The following is a 21,256-nucleotide window of genomic DNA, read 5'->3' as shown; positions in this document are numbered from 1 at the left end:
ATTATGTGACTGCCTGGGTGCTAGTCCTCCTGGCCCTGGGCCCTGTTCCCAGGTCTTTGTTGCCCTCCTCCATCAGCCCCTCTCAACCCAGCCACTATTCTGTGGGTTCTAAATACAGATCTTCCTTCTGTCCTACTCGCTGCCATTCCTACCTAGCCCAGACCCTGGATATCATAAACAGACCTCCTCCCTACCTGCAGCCTTTTGCCTGTGGTGTAATGCCACATTCTGCCTCCCTGAAGGGGCTTCTCTGGGGCTTGCATCCAGGACCTCCCTTTCAGTCCCATGGCTTCCTGGGTCACTGGGCTAGTTCAGCCCTGCTTTAAGAAAGGGCAGGGTGGATGCTTACTGTTTGACTAGGGATTGGGGCAAAAAAGTAAGCTGGGAAAGTGCTAGACATGAAGATGGACAGATTCCCTGGCATCTGGTGGTATAGAAGGGCAGAAGCTAGCCAGACTCAGAGAGTTCAAGACAATAGGAACTTGGAATTCTGGGTGGCCAGCCATGGACACGTGCTCTAACCATAGGATTATGTTGAAGGTAAAGAATCTGACCAAGAAGTGACCATGCTAGCTCGAGGCAAAGGAAAAAATCCTGGGGTGAGTTCACATTCATATGCACAACCCCTAAGACACATATTTGCATAACCACACTTGTGTGTACCCCCTCACACCCTCTACACTCTACCATACACAGGTGCACAAAAATGCCTGGGGTCCTAGGAGGCAATGGGGTATGTTTGGAGGGCTGGAAGGATTAAGTGGAATTCATCTTTGGCGCCCTCTAGTCTGTAGCCGTGGTCCTCCCCTCCCACATGGAGCCTCCCTCTTCTGTCAGGTTCTGGTGTTCTCAGCTCCACTTCCCACCAACACGAGCTTTCAGAGAGACAGTTAATAAGCCTGTGAAGTCTTGGTCAAAAGAGGCCAAAGTCAGAAGGCTTTAGTTCAAGCTGTTTTCTTTTTTTTTTTTTTTTCCCACGCTGTTTTCTGATGAGCATCTTGGCAGTTTCCTTCCTCTGACATTGAAGTAGGGTAAATCCTGCCTCATAAGCCTCCTGATAATCCAGAGGTAACGAAAGTAGGTAAGTCCTAGACTTGAGTACCACCCATTGGCCACAGTTGGTTATGACCTCTGGGTTCTGCTCGCAGGTGATAACTACTGCCACATTCCTCTGCTGGCATGGAGAAAGATCTGTCCAGGGGCAGGACAGAGAGGGAAGTTGGTGGCATGGGTGACACCCTGGCTGAGGTCTCTGTATCCCAGCCTCAGGTGGGCAAGAAGGTCTGGGTCCTGACTGGGCTTTGCAGGTGTGAGCAGGTGGCCCATAGCCAACCTTCCAAGACTGTGGCCTTCTCCTAAAAGGGAAAGCATGAATAGCAGGAAGGATGTGTCTCCAGATGGTACATCCCCAGGGCAACAGAGATATCCCCAAGTCCCAGAGCTAGAATTCCTCTCTCTGATCCTTCCCCTTAGTCTCCAGTGTCCTCCCTTCCACTGTTGTCTAATTCTTGGATTAGAACCCACTAGTGGCCTTAGACCTTGAACTCTAGAGGTACATGTGACCCCAGTCATCAACCATGCTGCAGGGACTACAGTGAAGAATCTCTAATCTGTCATGTGGCCCCAGCCCAAAGCCCTCCCCTAAAGTCATTCTTGGCACCTTTATACCTCAAGGTTTGATTCAAGCACTATCTCTTCCAGGAAACCCCCCTTGAATGCCACTCTGCCACCTTCCTCAACAAAAGCCTGAGCGCTCAGATCACTGAGTGAGTGTGGCATGGATGCTGATGGCAGTAGGAGAGCTACAGAGACCTGTCTCAGGAGGGGTAGAAGATTCACCTGGAAAAACATATTCCAAATTCCTTGATTTTACTGGTGGTTACCTGGGAATTTACTTTAGAAATTCATTGTCCTGTACATTTTTGTTTGTTTGTTTAAATGTTTTATTTATTTGACAGAGAGAGAGAACAAGCAGGAGGAGCAGCAGAGGGAGAGGGAGAAGCAGGCTCCCCACTGAGCAGGGAGCCTGATACAGGGCTCCATCCCAGGGCCCTGGGATCAGGACCTGAGCCAAAGGCTTAGCCAACGGAGCCACCCAGGTGCCCCTGTACCATTTTGTTTACCCAATTTGTCCTTACATCTGTTATATTACACACATGCACAAACACAGTTAAGCAGAGACATATATCTCAGTGAAGGGGAAAGCCCAAAAGCCATCCCTCCTTCATAGGGAGTACATGAGGGACTGATCATAATCATGAAGCCCAAGACACAGCTTCCATTGTATTCATTGTGTCACCACAACTGGCATATAAGTTTCTGCTACATTCTAGAAATATTGCCAATTATAGGAGATAAAGGAAGATTCCAGAAACAAGTAGGTGTTCACCATATGTTTGCTGAATGAATGAATGAGCTCTAGAATACATATATACTAAGCATTTCTGGACACATATGCCGGCATGGCACTGCCCTCCTGAAGATTGTTTATGTGGGTGCCTGCTTCCCTTCTAAACTACAAGCCTCCCAAGACAGAGAGCCACAGCTATTCTACAGTCCAGCCTGAGGAGGGTAGTGTCCAGGGAGAGCCACAGTCTGGGCTGCCTGGGACCCTGCTCTCCGCAGAGCTACTTCCCAGAGCCCAGGCGTAGCGACTTCAGGCGGAGGTGGATGCCATTCTTGGAGCGCAGGATCAGCTGGGGCATCTTGACAGGAAGCTGCAGGGGGTCCAGGGTGAACTCAAAGCGGAGCAAGCAGAGAGCTGTGACCACCTTCATCTCATTCATGGCAAACTGCTGCCCAATGCAGTTCCTGTTGTAAGCAGCACAAGGTGGCATCAGGTTATGGGGTGTCCAGAGTGAGCAAATTCAGGGCTCTTAGTGGCCAAAAAAAAAAAAAAAACAATAACTATTTGTGGATGAATAATTGGCTGATTGGTTGATTGACTTGGGCTTAGGAAACAGATCTTGGGAGCACAGTGAGGGTCCCCAACTGAGTAGATTCACATTGGGAATTCTGGTTGGAGGACCTTTCTTGGAATGACTCAGCCAGCCCACCAACTGCCAGGGACATGAATATGCTAATGGCAAGAAGAGGGTCCCTGGAACTTACCCTACCTTAGGATCATCAAAAACCCAGAGACGACTCCCTTATCACAGAGTTCCCAAAATGATGCTTTCCCCACAACATCCTCCATTCTTCCCTCCCCAGTCCTGGGGGCCTGGGGATATTGGTCCTCTCCTTACCTGGGCCCAGCAGAGAAGGGCATGAAGGCAAAGGGGTGGCGTCTGGCCACATTCTCAGAGGAAAAACGCAGAGGGTCAAAGACCTGAGGGGACAAGACTTGCTTAAATACCTACCAGGTCCTGGGGAGAGTGACCACCATAACCTCCCACCCCATCTGACCTCCAGGTCCAGGGGTGTGGTACCTCAGGGTCAGGCCACACTGCACTGTTCCTATGGAGGGCATAGATGTGCAGAGAGATCAGGCTGCCTGTGGGCAGAGCAGAGGCCTGGTAGTTAGGTGGTCCTGGGATAGCCACACCACGTCTTCACAGTGTCAGAATCTCCTAGTGTCCTTCTAACTGGGCACCAGCTCCTCCCTGACCCCTGCCAGTTATGGAGGATTCATGACCACCATCAAGACATCAAAGTGCTGTCGATCATCATCATATCTACGCCCTCTAGCCCCAGCTCTGGACACAGCACCTAACACAGACATTTATAGAATGGGGAGAGAAAAAGAAGGACTGGAGGTAGGAAAAACAAGGCCTATTACACTTTCTGTTTTCAAATAATTGGAGGAAAGTTACTATTCATGACATCATTCTATCAGTAGCAACATCAACCATTCATTGGGTGCATGTTGTGCGCCAGATAGAGTTTAACACTCCTTACAAAGCTACCACATACAGTTGTATAGCTTGGGCACTGTACATCACCATAGTCTATGTGAATGGTGCCTTCTGAAGTTGCTCAGGGCACAACCTACATGGTGGTATAAGACAGCCCTGGCGAATATTGTCTCTTTCATCCTGACAACAACACTGTCAGGTAAATACTCTTATTGCTCCCATTTTATACAAGAGGAAACAGAGGCTTGAGGTAGAGGGATTTACACTCTACCATACATTGTAGAACCGGGATTTGGACCCAGGCCTACCACAAAGCCTGAGCTCTTCCCCACTTGTGCAAAGATTCACCAAAGGCACAGAGAGTGTCAGATAAGCATCCACAAGGACTCCAGTTCCACCCTCAGATCCACTCCAACTCACCTGCAGGTAGGGATCGGCCATCCACAAAGTTGACAGGCTTGCTGAGCTGGCGGTATACCTGGGGCACGGGTGGGTAGAGGCGGAAGCTTTCCTTGATGCACATGGTCAAGTAGGTCATCTTCACCAGATCATCCCTGCCAGCAATACAACCAGACCTTTCTGGGCATGGGAAGCAAGGGAATTCCACAGGAAGACAGGGTCCAACTCCATCTTTTCCCCTTAACCACCATGGCACATCCAATGGTGAGACGGACATAGGTGTTCCAAGTGCACAGACCAGATTGGATATGGGGTAGCCACTCTGACCCAAGGGATCTGGCTCCAATTTTCCTTTTTCCCTCCTGTTCTTCTTTTTCTCTGGCTCCTTTTTTTCTCCACCTCTCCATCTTCACTGCTAGGAAGGGAAGACACAGGACCCTAGAGCTGTATGTGTACCCAGCAATCAAGACAATGCCACTCCTGAGTCTCTTAAGGCCCCCACAGAAGCCCCACAAGGGGAAATTCTTTAGGTTCCACCTGGTTTCCCATGTGGAACAAGATGGAAAAAAACAGGGGCTGATATATATTGGTTGAATGCAGTAACAAGCTCAGGTAAAAAACAAAACTTATGTTTCCCCTTTGCCACTAGGAAGCTCAGTCCCAAATGTGGTTCAATCATGACTATTGCACAGCACTTTATTACAGAGCCCCAAGCCCTAGGGCTTTTCCACTCAGTCCTCAATTTTTTTTTTTTTTTTAAGATATACTTGACTTTATTAAAACAGGGAACTTATATTCATCCAAAGACACCTTAGGGGAGATGAAATGGCAGTTTACAAACTAGGAGAAGAGATTTTTCAACTAGAATTCACAAAGTATTATATACTGGTACTCATTTTCCCTTTGTGCTTTTTTTATAGTATTGAATAAGGGTTCTTAAAGTTGCTTCAAGTTCTAGATGAAGTGAAAATAAGTATTTTTACTCTCTGCCTCTAGGTGGCGTTCGTGTTGTTACCAACCAGGAAGGCCTATTTGTCTCTTCCTTTGCTTATCTGAGTTTCACCTCTCCTTGGAAAGCCAACTCAAGCGCCACCCCTTCTGATTCTTCTGCTCTCAACGTGAGGCCTCTCAGCCTTACTCCATTTGGTGGTTTTGTCTAGATTTTTGGTTGAGTTTGTTTTTCTAAAAAAATCCAGGGATCCCCGGGTGGCTCAGCGGTTTAGCTGAGCCCTGCCTTTGGCCAGGGCGTGATCCTGGAGTCCCGGGATCCGGTCCCACGTCAGGCTCCCGGCATGGAGCCTGCTTCTCCCTCCTCCTGTGTCTCTGCCTTTCTCTCTCTGTCTATCATAAATAAATAATAAATAAATAAATAAATAAATAAATAAATAAATAAATAAATAAATCTTTAAAAAAATAATAAAAATATCCAAAGGGCAGCAACTTGGCTCCTTCTCCTCCTCTCCCCACCTGGTACTCCCAGGAAGCACTGGCATGTGGCTGGACACCCTGGGAGGTTTCCAACACCTGCCAATAAAAGTGGATGGTGGAGACACCAAATCTCAGATCCTGAAACTATAGGTCAGTCTCCCTCAGGTGAATCTAAAGTCTCTCCCATGGACTGAGCATTTTCTGTTGCGTACCTAACTCCACGCTGGAGGTAGCACAGGTGAGAGCATTTTCTGTGCTGTGTTGTGTACCTAACTCCACGCTGGAGGTAGCACAGGTGAGAGCATTTTCTGTGCTGTGTTGTGTACCTAACTCCATGCTGGAGGTAGCACAGGTGACATATGTGACAGGAGGCCAAGCATATGGCCATCCATAGGCAGGTGTGCAGGAGGAGGATGGGTGGCAGGTCAGCTCCCCAGCTATCCCAGCTGTATTCATCCCCAACTCCCTCCTCTGTTTCTCTCTCCCTCTCTTTCTCTTTCTCTCTCTCTTTCTTTCTCCCAGTGCCCCATTGTTCCATCTAGCAATCCAGAAGGGCAGTCAGGTTCTGCCCACAGGAGTAAGCGCACAAAAAAGTCACCGGTCACTTGGGCAGAGGGATCAGGGAAGGTTTCCTGGTGTAGGAGGCATCCAAGCTGTGCCTGGGAGGACAGATAGGAATCTGGGAGACCTTCTCAACTGTCAATTGTCAGCAGTCCTGTTTAAAAGGGTCCACTATGAGAGAATGAGCTCAGGGGTGTATCCTCAGAGCTCCCCCACAGAAGCCACAGCTGGTGAGAACAGGAAACTGCCACCATCCTCCCCTGGTTTCCAGGATGGCCATGCATCACCTGAAGATGAACCCAGGTAGCATAAGCCCAGCACAACCCCGGGACAGAGACACAGGACAGCCTGGGATCACCCACAGCCTCACTCACCACTGGAAGGAATCCCGGTCCCCAAGGATTTCACAGACCTCCTCCCGACAACGATGCTGGTGCTGGGGGTAGAGAGCCATGCAGTAGAGAAACCAGGAAATGCCACTGGTGGTGGTGTCATGGCCTTCAAACATGAATGTGTCTACCTCAGCCCGGAGGTCTGCGTCTGACAACTTGATCCCATTTTCATCCTGGGTTAGGGAAGGCATAATGGGACAGCCCAAGACATTTGAGATAGGTACCAACAGGACCTCATAACAGTTCTCAAGTGAAGGTCTGAGGGAGGGGAGGAAAGCTCCTTTTCAGACTGAGGGTTGAGACCTTCTCCCAGATTCCTCATCCTCCCAGGCACGGGAGCTTGGATGCCTCCTACTCCAGGAAACCTTCCCCGATCCCTCTGCCCAAGTGATCTGTGACCTTACCCAGCCCTAACTGTCAATTCTGCTCAGAATGCCACCTGGCAGAAGAGAGATCTTTGTCAACATCTACCTCCTATCTCCTGAACTAGACTGTAAATGTCTGGGGGACAAGGCCAGGTCTTTCTCATCTTCTACATGGGAACTAACCCAAAGTAGGGGTTAATGAGTTTGGAGAGTGGATGAATAAAGGGATGAATGAATAAATGATGAATGAATGAATGAATGAATGAATGAATGAATGAATGGCATCCAAGATTCTAAGATTCTTCGGTCTTAGAAGTCTAGAATTGGTGGGCACTTGGATGGTTCAGTCAGTTGAGCATCCAATTCTTGATTTCGGCTCAGGTCATGATCTCAGGGTGGTGAGATCAAGCCATGCATCTGGTTCCATGCTAGGCTTGGAACCTGCTTAGGATTCTCTCTCTCCCTCTGCCCCTCCCTGCCCCACCCCTCCACCCTTCTCTCTCCCTTCTCTCTCTCTCTAAGAAAAAAAAGAAAGAAGTCTAGAATTGGTCTTTAGGGCTCTAGCATGTGACCCATCTCCCTGCTACTTATGTCTCTCCCCAATGCCACAGCCAGCCACATCCTGCACCTTGCCATCTCTGAGCCTTTGCTGATGTGTTCATAAGACAAGGAGCAGGCCATATTTGCTGGAGGAAAAGGAGGAAAATGCTTAACAGCCTCAGCCACTGCCCAGCAAACCCTGTCCCAGAAAAATGGCCTCAAGACCGCTCTGAGAGAAGTTCTCAGTGGGGGTGGCCAACTGTGCACTCACTCACCCGAGCCCCCAGGAGAATGTCCAAGAAGTCCAGGTGCCTCCGGTTCTGGATTTTCTCCTGCTCTTTCTCATCCTGCAGGGCTGCCTTTCGTTCCCTGATGACCTGGTCTGGGCCAGGAGCACAGAGAGTCATTGCCAGGGGACCCATCCTCTACCCATAGGGGGACAGAGATCCTGTAATGGCAAGGGTCCCAGAGGGGCCTGAAGGAGCTAGACTGGACCCTTCCTGTGGGGTGGGCTCTGTGGGAAAGGCCCACCTGTGTGGTCGTGGGCTGCCTGGCAGGCCCGCAGGAAGCGGCGGCCATGTGGGGTGAGCCAGTAGATGAAGTCGTTATGGTACTGGAAGGACTCGATGCGCTGCTGCATCAGCAGAGTGAGATCGCGGACAGCCGAGTAGTAGCTACTGTCCCTACACAGGAGAAGAGCAGGGAGGAGCTTTCAGACCCTGACCCCCAGTGGAACCTGGGGCGTTGCACTCCAGCATCTGGGCCCAACCACAGGGCTCCCTGCCCTCCTCTCTCTGCCGTGAAGCTTCCCCGCTAAAGGCAGAATCTGTCTCCCCACCATGGGCAAGGCCCCCCTACCCCCGCCCAAGCTAGGACTCCCCTAGGGCAGGACCCCATGTCCTCTCAGACCAGGGCCCCAGGGGTCCTGCTGACTCCCATCTGAGCTGGCCTGGGTAGAGACTGTGGTGAGCCCCCGAGTATCCCCTGACCTGTGGCCCAGACTGCTGTCTCCTTTGCCAAAGGTGCACTTCATGAGGGAGTCCAGTGCCATGTAGCCCACATCACAGAAGATGTCAAAGCTCTTATCCTCACGAGCCTTTTCCTCCCACTTGTCCTGGAGCCCAGAGATGGAGGGTAATGTCAGGGGGTCAGCTGGGCACCCAGCCTCTTCCCTCAAGGACCCACACACTCCTATCCTCTCCCCCATGCACCAAGTCCCTTGCCTGGCCTCCAGCCTACTGGAATGCAGAGATAAGGGCTTCAGGCTAGGGTGGCACCACGAGGCAGGCCTGAGCAGCACAACCAGACACTGAGCCAGGCAGCTCACATAAGGGAAGAGGAAGGCTGAGAGGTGGGGATCTCCCCAGCACAGCCTGTGTACAATCAGGCCTGCCATGATGCTGGGGAGGAGTTTTCTGCACGGGGAAAGACTAGCCTGGGTAACTTCTGGGGAATATTCAGCCCTGAGGCTCAGAGCCTGACCCCTGACCTTGGGCATCCCTTTCAGAGATGAGTTGCTAATGATATTATTTTAGGCAATTGTGGTAGGCAGAGAATGAGGAGGAGGCACTTTCCAGATGTGAAAGACCTTTCTAGCATTATCAAATATAGGCATCCATCTAGTCTGCTACAAGAGGACTTACCTGGGCCTCATAGAGGCCTTTGGCCTCTATTGAAGAAGGGGGCCTGGCTCTCCCAGTGGACATAAGGGCCACGGCTGCCCAGCCACTCAGAGCCTCAGCACCTGGTCAACACCCAGTATGCAGTAGGTGTCAGGAACAACACAGCTTGGCACTGCTACTGCCGGCAGACTGAGGTCTCAGGGACTTGGTGAATCTCCTCATCGCCCTCCCCCAGGGAAAACTGGAGCTGGAGAGAGGCTGGCCCAGCAGCCGCAGCCTCCAGGAGCCTGGCACTGGGAGCTCACCAGCATAGCATGCGTGGAGTTGGTGAACACAGCCACGTATGATTTCAGCACATCATAGTGGAAGCCAGGTGTGAGCAGCTTGCGGTGCTGATACCACTTGGGCCCCTGGAGGACCAGGAGGCCTTTCCCTGAGGAAGGGATGACAGAGGGAAAGCTGATCAGTCCACACAATCCTGCCCCATCCGTGGCAGCCCGGGGGTGCCACCCCAGTCCTTCTTGCCCAGCCGCATGTCCCAGCCCAGCTCCACCTTCCAGCCACCCAGCCTTGCAGCCGCTCCTCTCCTCGGGCTTTTGTCTGGCCAACACCACCCACAAAATCTCCTGGGATCATGCTCCAGTGCCACCTCCTCCAGGAAGCTGTTCCTCATACTCGCATGTTTTCCAGAGCCCTTGCTCTGCCTTTCCAAGGAAGAGGACGTGCCCAGGAGGAGAAGGTACCTGAGCCCCACTTTCCCCAGCCAGCTGGGAGTTCTCTTGTCTCTTTCCCTGTCTCCCCATTGAGCAGCTAATCTTAGGAGGGGCATTTGGGGGCCAGGTGGTCCCATGTGAGATAACAGACTCAGTGGGCATGGGCAGAGAGGGATGGGACTGGGAAGGATCCTGGTAACCCAGCATCAAGGGCGGGGAAGGCAGGCGCCCACTCACCAATCCACTGCAGAAAGAAGTCATACACATCTGCAGCCTTCGGATCTGCAGGAGAAAGAGAAGACGGGTCATGCAGAAACTAGCAGGTACCCAGAGGAGGCTTACTGATCAATGGGACCTTAGCTGCCCAGACTTAAGATGCAGAGCCCAGGACTCCTCCCCACTTGGAGCCCTGAGCCCTTTGCTCTCAGGAAGCCACCTCCTCTCCTGGGAGTCCTCACCCCCTCGGCTGTACACAGCTTTGGCATAGTCCGGCTCATAGATGTTCAGGAAGCCAAGGAACGGTCCAATCCAGAGTGGGTGGGCATAATCATACTGGTGGGCCCAGGTCACCACCTTGTCCAGGCTCCCCGTTTGCTGGATCTGAAATAGTGACAGAAGGCTGGGATACTCAGGAACCCACTGTCAGCAGCCAGGCCCTAAGTCTTTGGGGAAGGAGGAGGAGAGGCTGCCCAGACAGACACTGGGAACATCCTTGCCTCCCCCTGCACTCCTCTCCCAGCTAGTCACAGTCTTAATTTCCCTGGGTTCAGTCCCTTCTCCAGCCCAGGAGCCACCACTCTAAGCCCAAGCCACCCTCTTCCTGTACCTGGGTGAGGTCAACAACCCCAAAGTGACCAACCTGCCTCTATCTGGTTCCTGTCATCAACCCCTCCATCTATCCTACTCTCACAGAGAGATTTCTTTCTCTGTTGTTAACTGTTTTCATGAGAGAGAGAGAGAGAGAGAGAACACCAGCTTGCAGTGAAATGCAGAAATATGCTCAATTCCAACACTTATGTTATTGGGCTCATTTTTTGAGGACCTACTATGTGCAGGGCACTGTCTAGACATCTCAGGGCATGGGACAGACCTGCTCCTACCCTTTATTCTATGGGGCAGACCGATGCAACTAAACAATGAAGGAACGTGAACACACAGAGCGGGAAGTGCTAGGCAGGGAGCAAGCATGGCGTCAAGAGAGAAACTTCAGGGGAAGCTGCTTAGGGAGACGGAGGCTGGCTTCTGGTGGGAGAGGACATTTGAGGTGAAAGCTGGAGGATGACAAGGAGCTGGCAGTGCAAAGAGCAAGGAGAGCCTTCCAGGAAGAGCAAACAGCAAGCACAAATGCTCTGGCACAGGACAAAGTGGGGTGTCTTCCAGGAGCTGCTACTTGGTGGGATGGTGGCCTGAGGCTGGAGAGGCCATCCAGAGGATGGTGTGTGCTCTTTGGGGGGTTTTCTAGCCACATTTACTCACCCAGAGGTGTTTTCTGTAAATGGAGTATATAATAAGCACTTTTCAGAAACCCGCTTTTTTCATTTACTGTGTCTTGTCCTTCTTTTCAAACTAGTGTATTTAACTGTCCTTCAAAATGTTTAACTCTTTTCATTGCATGGTGTTCCATTATAGGGATGTACCCTAATCAGAGGGAGTCTTTCGGAGATCTGCTTAAAACTCGTCCGTCCCCTGCCCATGGGCCTCAGAATGAAGTCTGAGCTCTGGAATTTGTGAGGAGGAGGGGTAATGGCTGATCAGGGAGCTGGGATGTGAACCCAGGAAAGTTGACTTCACAGCCTGCAATCTTTGGACCTTGAGAGGTCTACATTTGAATATTGATTTCCCCTATTTTTTAGATGAGTGAACTTGGGCAAGATCTTTAGGCTCTCTGCATCTTACTCTCCTCATCTATAAAATGGGGATGATAACTTACTTTATAGGATTATTTTGACATTAATTAAATCATGCAGGCCCTGTGTTATTAGTTGGGGTCACAGGGCATTTAAAGCCCTTCACTGATATATTGTGGGAAGAGCTTAGCACTGGATCCTGCACAAGGTAAGCCCTCGTCTTGTACTTCCCTCCCCTTCAAGTCTACCTTTCCCCAACATCTGCCTCCTACCTGCATCTCCTGCTACAACCTACTCCCGAATGCCCCCAAACCATGCTAAAGAATTCACTCTGCACATGCTCTAAGATTCTTCCACTCATGGACAAAGGATTCACCTAACCTTGTCTCAGGTCACGTGGGAAGCTGAGCTGGGTTACCCCCTCCACCTCCATTCCCTTGGAAACCTGGTTACTGCATGTGGTCTTCTCTGTTAGTGTCCATCTGCTTTTTGGGACCACCCAGGCTCCCACAGACCAGGGAAGTACTGGGATTCCCCAGATCTGCTCTCCTCCACGATGGACATCCTTAGGTGCCTGTGGGTGCTCTAGTCTCAGTCCTCCCTCACCCCACCTTGAGGACACTGCCCATCCCCACAAGACGGGGCTGCACTCAGCGTGTGCATCAGCCCCAACCAGTGTCAAAGACAGTAAAGTTGTGTATTCAAAGCTAAACAGTTAGGAGCAACTACCAAGAAGGACCAACAACAATTGAGATGAGGCAGCATGTCTGAAATAACCATGAAAAAATGGACTCAGTTTACACAAACTCTATGGAGTTAAGTAGAGAGCCATTGGGAGCCTATAGGGAGGGGATCTAATGTGTACTGCTCCCATGGGTAGACAAGTCATCTCCCCCCAACACTGGCGACAAATAGGCAACTTCATTCTCCATCCTCCCTTTCAGATACAAGTGTACTACTACAAATGTACATGTGAACAGGTGTGAACATAACTCAGAAGAGACCCCTGGATCAAGAGAAAGAGAAGAGGAACTTTGAGTGAGACTGACATGGGTCACCATGTCTCTCCTAGACACCACATGTTGGCTAAGAAGTGATGGTGGGCCGTGCCCAAAGTCACACAACTCTCAAGTCCAGGTCTTTCCATCCCAAAGCCTATGCTATGCCCCCAACACCTTTCTGACTTCAGCACCGAGGATGAGCTCCAGCCCCAAGAATGACTAGATTGGCGGTGGGGGGAGCACAGGGAAGCATCCAGACACCTAAGAAGGCAGGAGGGCATGGGCCCAAGAAGTGCCCAAGTCCATGGGGATGCAGACATTAGTCCTCACCTCATATGAGTGGTTTTGCTGCCCTGAGTTGGATCCCCCAGGGATTCATTCATGCATTCAGCAAGTGGGCATGGAGTACCCACTCTCAGTGCCAGACATGATGCTGGCTCCTGGGGGAAGAGTAATGAGCCAGACAAAGCCCTGCCCTCCCCAAGCTCACATTCCAGGTGGGGGAAAGGAAATAAACAGATAACAAAATACATCAGCAATACAATTTCAGGTAGTAATAACTCTAGGAAGAAAAATAAAGAAAGGTAAGGGGCAGGGCTGCTACTGTAGACAGGGAGTTGGGAGGGTTGGGGAAGGCCTCTTTTAGGGAACATTTGAGCAGAGATCAGCAGAAATACCTTCTAGAAAGTCCCGTAGCATTGACCATTGTCTGCTTCTCAAAAGCTGTTCTTTCCCCAACTGTCCCCTCTACCCCTCTATTCCTTGCTCCCAGCAAATTAACCTTGCTCTACTTCACGGACAAAACAGAAGCCATCAGATAAGAGGTCCCTAAAAGTCAACTGCCAGACTTGAAGAACTACTTGCCCTGCACCTAGCCTCCCCACTTTCCTTCCTGTTCCAGTAGAGGAAGTGCCCAGGGTCTGTCCAGTCCCTTTGGATTCCAACCCCTCCCCTCAGGCACTTCACCCAGCAGTCAGCCCCTTTCTCTCCCACATCACAGACCCATCCTCATTATTGGCTCCTTCCCATCTGCATTTAAAACAGGCTCGAGTCTCTCTTACTTACTAAACAACAACAAAAAAAAACCTCCCTTGGTTTTGTCTCCTCCTCCCCATTTCCTTCTCCTTTCATAACTTCTCAAAAGAATTGTCTCACTGTTTCGCTTCCTCCCTCCTCAGCCCCCAGCTCTCAAAATTGGTCTTGCTATTGTAACCAATGCCCTCGGCCGTGGGGGAGGGGGGGCAGAGGCTTTGCAGCTGCTGTGACACAGTCGAGTCCCCTCTCTTTCTTTTTTTTTTTTTAATTTTATTTATTTATTTATTTTTAAATTTTATTTATTTATTCATGAGAGACACAGAGAGAGAGGCAGAGACACAGGCAGAGGGAGAAGCAGGCTCCATGCAGGGAGCCCGACGTGGGACTCGATCCCGGGACCCAGGGATCATGCCCTGAGCCGAAGGCAGATGCTCAAGCGCTGAGCCACTCAGGTGTCCCACCCCCTCTCTTTCTTGAACTCTGTCCTAGATGTCTTCCCACCTCTCTTGATACAGCAGCTCTATACCCATTATTTGTAAATCAAAGACTGAGGCTCCCCCAGTTTCAGACTTGGGCTTCTTCTTAGGTTGCACCTTATCCCTGGAGGCTCTCACCTACTCCCATGGCTTCCTTTGCCATCTACCTGAGACTATTTCCAAAATTGACAGCACGTCCCAGTTTATCTTTCTCCTGAGCTCCTGAAACAGGACACAGCCATCCTCTGGACATCTCTGAATGACATCCTCCAGGCTCCTCAGACCCAGCATTTTCAAACATGAACACAGTACGTCTTCCTCCCAATTCTACGCCTCCTCACATACCTAAGAATGGAATTGCCATCCACTCTGACACCAGCCAGAAACATGGAATGGGGCTTTCTTCATTATTTATAGCAGCACCAGAGGGGATGTCCTACAGAGGCTGTCTCTCTCCTCTGCAAGTCCATCAAACTCTAAAATCAACTAACCAGAACTAAGAGAGCCAGATGTAGCAGTTCCTGGGAAACCCTTCAAATCCAGAATCCAACGGTCCTGTGCCTAGACACACAAGTGCTGCCAGCCCTGAGCCTTCTTGGGTCTCAGATCCCCACATTTTTACACTTAGACCTAGAAATTCATTCCTCCTCGTTACCATCCAGTCTTGTGGCTCGACAAGTCCTTTTCTCACTTTTGGTGACTTTCCCACATTCAGTTCTGATCCATCTATGTTGATACCACAGTTTAACAAAGCTCCCAGGGCTCTCCTACCCCCCTCCCCATTCATAGTGCATGTGGGGGACCTCATTGACACCCTTACATCTGGCTATGGTAAAGGGCTTACCCTCTCCCACACCCATGATACCAGGACAGCCTGCCTTACCTTCTGTTCCTCCCCATTTCACTATTCACTCTACTAACATCTGCTTGGATGGCCTCCTCAGCCCTGTCCTACTCCTATTTGGCCTCTGCTTGCCTCCTATTTGGCCTCTGTCAATCTATCCACCATCCCAACCAAGGTGATCTTTCTACCACACAGTTCTAAGCTCATCACTCCCCTGGCTTGAATCTTTTCAAGGTTCCCTGTTGCACTCAGAATAAAGCCTTTCAACATGGCCTACAAGGTCCAATGTGATCTGCCCCACCTTCTTCCAGCTTCGTCCTCTCCATCATGTTCTCCCTCTCACCACTCCAGAAGTATAGAAAAATGAGCACAGGCACATAATAGACCTTGAGAAACAAATATTTGTTGAACATATTAAGTTCCTATACAGTCGATACTCTTTCCAGCCTCTGTAGCTCTGCACAGGTAGTGTCCTTCACCCTTACATCCTTCCTTCCCTCCATGGACTGCTACATTCAGATATTTCCGGGCTCACCCCAGCATACCTTGCCTGCACCCATCGATCTGGAACACCATGTTGTGTTATCCATCTCTCATACAAACTGGGTCACTCTAGGGCCAGCTTTAGTCTTATTACTTTATCCTCTGTCCTCAGCAGAGGTCCAGACCCAGAGTTCTTAATCATCTAGTTGTTTGAGAAAAGACAAACCGATAATGGCTCCCAAAGACTGGGTTAGTTTTAGAGGAAGGAAGAGGATGAAGGAAGCAAATACCTCACAGTGTTTTGCAGCAAGAATCCCTCTACAAGGATTTAACACTAGATATCTCTCCAGGAATTTGCAAAGTACCTATCTATACATTATCTTTTTTGATTCTCTTCTAACCCAACAAGGTAAAAATGTTTATCTCCATATTGTTGACAAGGGAAGGGAAGCACAGAGCAGAAACATAGTGAAGATCCATCAATGTCTACTGAATAGAAATGAGCCAGAGCCCCAGACCCTCAGACTCTACAGCACAAGATCAAGGGAACTGTCTCAGTAATAAGCAGGGTCAGGGAAGAGGCCTATGCAGTCTCAGGGGATCACCTTTCCTGAGCTCAGAGCTGGCATTCTCTCCTCCTCTCCTGACAACGGTCCAGATTCTTGGGCCTCTCCCAACCTCACGCCAACAACATGGCTAGACACCTCTATGTGCAAAGTCCTCTCTGGGCCCCAGAGTAGGAGAAGGGGGACCCTGGAAGAATATGACCCCACCTCAAAGGGACACAATCTGAGAATTGAGAAGGATGTTGCTTCCAGGGCCTGTAAACTGCAACCAGAGATAAGAAAGAAGTTAATCCTGATGGACAGCTCTGACCCACCCACCTTCTTTTCCTACTCTCACCATCACTAGGCTAGGAATCAAACTTGCAGTTACTTTGTACAGACAGATCATGTCTGCATGAAAAGCCACAAGTCTTACACCCAGCCTTGACTCAATTCCTGAACTACTATATATGGACATAAGTGAGTATCTTGCCTTTTCTGAACCTCATCTTTGTTCTGAAAAACAACCCCTACTCCTATCTCCGCATTTCTCAGTCTCAGATGTGGATCTGACCCAGCAGAAGTAACAAAGCCTGGAGGAAGGCAAAAGTGTCAGGCCTGCCATGGTTCCCCAGGAAACCTTTGTCGCCGAAGAGCAAACTCCCGTCTTACCTTTGCCTATTCTTCCTGGTAATGAGTCTCTCCAAATTCTTGTGTTAGAGCCAAGAAGCCAGAGCCAGTCTGTTCCAGGCCCTCTATACACTCTCAAGGTGAGGAGCCGGGGGAGTATTTGGGGGAGGAGGGCAGCCAGCTCTGACATGGGGTAGGGGAGCAAGGTCCCTGTCCTAGGGAAGCTCGTGGGCTGAGGGCAAGCCTAGCTTTGGTGGAGGCAAGTAGTAATGGAGGGATGTAAGAGGCAAGGAATCAAAGGTCTCCCTAAATGCCCCTCACATCCCCATAGGGTCAGACCTCAACCTTCCCACACCCCTTTCCGTGCTTAGCAAACCTCTCCTGAACCCCACCTGATCTCTCCACTTGTCTTCTTCATCACTGCCTCCTCTATCAAGGCCCCTCCCCACTCCCCAATGCTCTCTGTTTGTTCATTCAGTGATGCCCACTCTGTGCCAGGCTTGGTGCTAAACCCTGAGGGTACAGGGATGAATCAGAATGGATCTCCATCTTCCAGAGGTCATGGTCTAGTGGGCAGGATGAATAAGTAAACAGAAGATGACAATCCAACGAGGTAAATACTGAGATACAGAACATGTGGCTGTTGTAAAATCTTGGTTAGGCATCTCACTCAACCTGGAGCAAGAAAGGCCTTGGTGTCTGTTTTTCCTCTAGACAGTAGGCTTCTTGAGAGCACCACCTGAGTCTGATTCAGCTCCCTAACTCATCTTTTCCTTTCCTGGGTTTCTCCAGGATGCAGCTAGGTTATTAAGCCATCCTGAGAAGGTGATTATTTGTAAAAGCAAGATTAAGCCTGAGCAGTCCTCTCCTGGAGGTCAAGCTCATTCTCAGCATCAGTCATGGAGGAGAGATAATCCCCTAGACAGTGAAAGGAGAAAAGTATTTGGGAATGCCTTAGTCTCTGGCGTTTATACCTGGGTTTCCAAACCTAGATGCACAGCAAAATGCTTGAAGAGGTTTTTATTTTTTTTTAAGATTTTATTTATTTATTCATGAGAGACACAGAGAGAGAGAGGCAGAGACACAGGTAGAGAGAGAAGCAGGCTCCATGCAGGGAGCCCGATGCAGGACTCAATCTCAGGACCCCAGGATCACGGCGCCCTGGGCCGAAGGCAGATGCTCAACCTCAACTGCTGAGCCACCCAAGCTTCCTTTGGAGAGGTTTTTAAATGCAGATTCCTATCCTAATTATATAAAGAACCCCTACAACTCAACAACAACAGTAACAAAAACCAAGCAAACAGAAAACAATCCAATTTTCAAATGGGCAGAGGACCTGAACAGACATTTTCCCAAAGACATACAGAAAGCCAACAGGCACATAAAAAGATGCTCAACATCACTCACTCATCATCGGGGAAATACAAATCAAAATCACAATAAGAAATCATCTCACACCTGTCAGGATGGTTATTACTAAAAGAGAGGAAATAATTTGTCATGGTGAGGATATACAGAAAAGGAAATCCTCATGCACTGTTGGTGGGAATGTATGTTAGTACAGACACTATGGAAAACAGTATAGAGTTTTCTCAAAAAATGAAAAATAGGAGTACTGTACAATTTAGTAATACCACTTCTGAATATTTATCCAGGGAAAATGAAGACACTAGTTCAAAAAGATATATGAGGGCAGCCTGGGTGGCTCAGTGGTTTAGTGCTGCCTTCAGTCCAGAGTGTGATCCTGGAGACCCGGGATCTAGTCCCACATCGGGTTCCCTGCATGGAGCCTGCTTCTCCCTCTGCCTGTGTCTCTGCCTCTCTCTGTGTGTCTCTCATGAATAAATAAATAAAATCTTTAAAAAAAAAAAGATATATGACCCCAATGTTTATTGCAGCATTATTTACAATAACTAAGATATAGAGGTAACCCAAGCATCCATCAATAGATGAATGGATAAAGAAGATGTGGCATATATACAGTGGAATCTTACTGAGCCTTAAAAAAGAATGAAATACTGCCCCTTGTGACAACATGGATGGACCTAGAGGATACTATACTAAATGAAATGGGAGAGAAAAATACCATGATTTCACCATGACTTCATCATATAGAATCTAAAAAATAAAACAAACAACAACAACAAAAGAGAAACTGACTCATAGAGAACAAACTAGTGGTTTCCAGAGGGGAAATGGAGTGGAGAGATGGGCAAAAGAGGCAAGGGGAATTAAGAAGTACAAACTTCCAGTTACAAAATAAATCCGTCATGGGGATGCAAAGTTACAGCACAGGGAATATACTCAGTAATATTGTAATAACTTTGTATGGTGACAGATGGTAGCTATGTTTAGTTTTTTTATTTATTTAATAAAAGAAATTCTGCCAATGAAAATAACATGGATAAACCTGGAGGAAAAAAATGTTTCACTAAAACAAATACATTCAGATCACTAGTTCCAATATGTTAATTAGAGTCTCCTGGGACTGGGGGCCAAGGAATCTGCTTCTCCCAGTTGATTCCAATGCAGATGCCCCTTGGTCTGTGCTCAGGAAACTCTTGTCTAGATCTCATAGAGGCAGGGAGCTAGAGGTGCTCCTGACAACAGGTGCTAAGGTGATCCCAGCACCCTGAGATAATGAGAGGATAAGCCAGGATCTGAATCCAGGAAGATGCCATGGTTTTGAGCCAGCCCAGAGTCATGGCAGAGAGAACCTCGCCTTTGGGGGTACCAACCACTTAGATGCTCCAGGAGGGCTCTCAGGTAACAGCACTCATCTCTGCTTTGACTTTTATTTTCTTAAAATGGAAAACTTTACACCCACAGAATGAAGAGGATGGTGCCTAAGCTCTAAACAAGATAGTCATGTTCTACTGGACTGTCTGGGGGTTTTCTCCCATACTATCACTGAGCTTTGTATAAATGCTGAGCCCGAGAAGGAGGAGAAGGAGTCGAAGGAGTCTCGAGTTGGTCTACTTGGGCTCCAACTTTGACGTGCTCCCACTCCCAGGGCCAGGTCAGAAGGCAGGAGTGAGGGGTAGACCTGCTGGGAAAGCTGAATGGAAACTGTGGTTCTGAGGCCACCATCCCCCTACCTAAGCATAGGGACCCCCTCCACGGCCCCTGGGGAATTAGGCTAGATTCTCTGCAGTAAAGGAAGCTGTTTTCTTTCTTCAACCCCTTCTCCCCACATACCTCCTGGGCATGTCCGAAGAGCCAGTGGGTGGGGGGCCCTGGGAAACTGTCCATAGCCCTGGCCAGCATCTGTCTCTGCAACAGCAGACGGATGAGCTTGAGGAAGCCTAAGACCAAGATCAATCCAGTAGCCCACAGGACCAGATGGGAGACACTCAAGGAGAACAAGGTAGAAACCATGGTTGGAGTTGCAGCCACCAAGGCTCTGGCCTGCTTCCTCCCATCCTGGGTTCCCTTATACTGCAGACCCTGGAACCCTGCCAGCCCCCACCTCCAGCCACACCCTGTACCCAGCAGCAACTCAGGCTGGGCTGAGCTCCAAAGTGTAGAGACAGCAGCCCCAAAGTCACAAGACAACAGAGAGACAGCCTAGCTGACTCCTCCCAGAACTCGGCTGAAGAGAAACCCAATAGTGCGCTTCAAAGAAACCAGGCAATGGGTCTGCCTCCTTGGTTCTTTGATGGAGAAAACAAAAGGCAATTCTGGGTATAATCATTAGTGTAATAATATCTGCCTTTCCACACAAGCACTTGATATGTCTTAGGAATTTCCTATCCACTATCTTGTTTAACCCAAACAGGGAGGTCATAGCTACTCACTTTTTATACCCATTTTCCACATAATGAAACTGAGCCTCAGCTTGCTTATGCTTTCTTACAAGAAAGCTTCCCCTGTCCTCTTCAGTATAGACCTCTGGGAGGGCTTGCATTTGGGCCAGGCTCATAATGCTTTAAGTCTTTATTTGGGAAGCATCTTCAGGGACAAGGTTCTAGCCCCAGAAGAGAGATCTTAGATCAGAAAAAGGTCAATTCCATCCCCCAGATCTTAGTACAAACTTGACACTTAGGAACACAGAATGTTACTTTCAGGGCAATGAGGAGACAGCGTCAAATCTAATCACTCCTAGGTGAATGGAGCAAACCACTTGGGACCAGAGAGGGGCAGGGAATTGTCCAAGATCTCATGGTAAGGAATGGCAGCTCTCAATTCCCCAGGCCTGAGTTCTGTTGAAGAACAAGCTTGGGGACGCCTGGGTGGCTCAGCAGTTGAGCATGTCTTTGGCTCTGGGCATGATCCTGGGATTCCGAGATTCTGGGATCAGCTCCTGCATCAGGCTCCTGCTTCTCCCTCCACCTATGTCTCTGCCTCTCTCTGTCTCTCACGAATGAATCAATAAAATCTTGAAGAAGAAAGAAGAAGAAGAAGAAGAAGAAGAAGAAGAAGAAGAAGAAGAAGAAGAAGAAGAAGCTTGTCCCAGACCCCAGACTTGCCTGGAGAGTCTGCTGTCTCTCCCCCTGTGCTAAATGTCTCAGATGAAATGCT

The 21,256-nt window shown here is 49.3% G+C and overlaps 1 protein-coding gene across 1 annotated transcript; it reads right to left on the bottom strand.

The window, feature by feature from the left end:
* Positions 1-1,970: 1,970 nt before the first annotated feature.
* On the bottom strand, positions 1,971-20,159 carry LOC121480896 (cytochrome P450 4B1). The gene is made up of 12 exons (XM_041737791.1): positions 19,934-20,159; positions 10,333-10,474; positions 10,112-10,156; positions 9,467-9,594; positions 8,529-8,653; positions 8,071-8,222; positions 7,815-7,921; positions 6,617-6,807; positions 4,275-4,408; positions 3,429-3,493; positions 3,246-3,328; positions 1,971-2,811 (listed from the first exon to the last, which is right to left on the bottom strand). Exons 1-12 carry the CDS (start codon positions 20,111-20,113, stop codon positions 2,628-2,630), a joined length of 1,536 nt encoding a protein of 511 aa, XP_041593725.1. The 5' UTR covers positions 20,114-20,159; the 3' UTR covers positions 1,971-2,627.
* Positions 20,160-21,256: the final 1,097 nt, after the last annotated feature.

This window comes from Vulpes lagopus, chromosome 23, assembly GCF_018345385.1.
Source record: "Vulpes lagopus strain Blue_001 chromosome 23, ASM1834538v1, whole genome shotgun sequence".
NCBI classification, from domain to species: domain Eukaryota; kingdom Metazoa; phylum Chordata; class Mammalia; order Carnivora; family Canidae; genus Vulpes; species Vulpes lagopus.
This window is presented reverse-complemented; position numbering and strand designations above follow the sequence as displayed.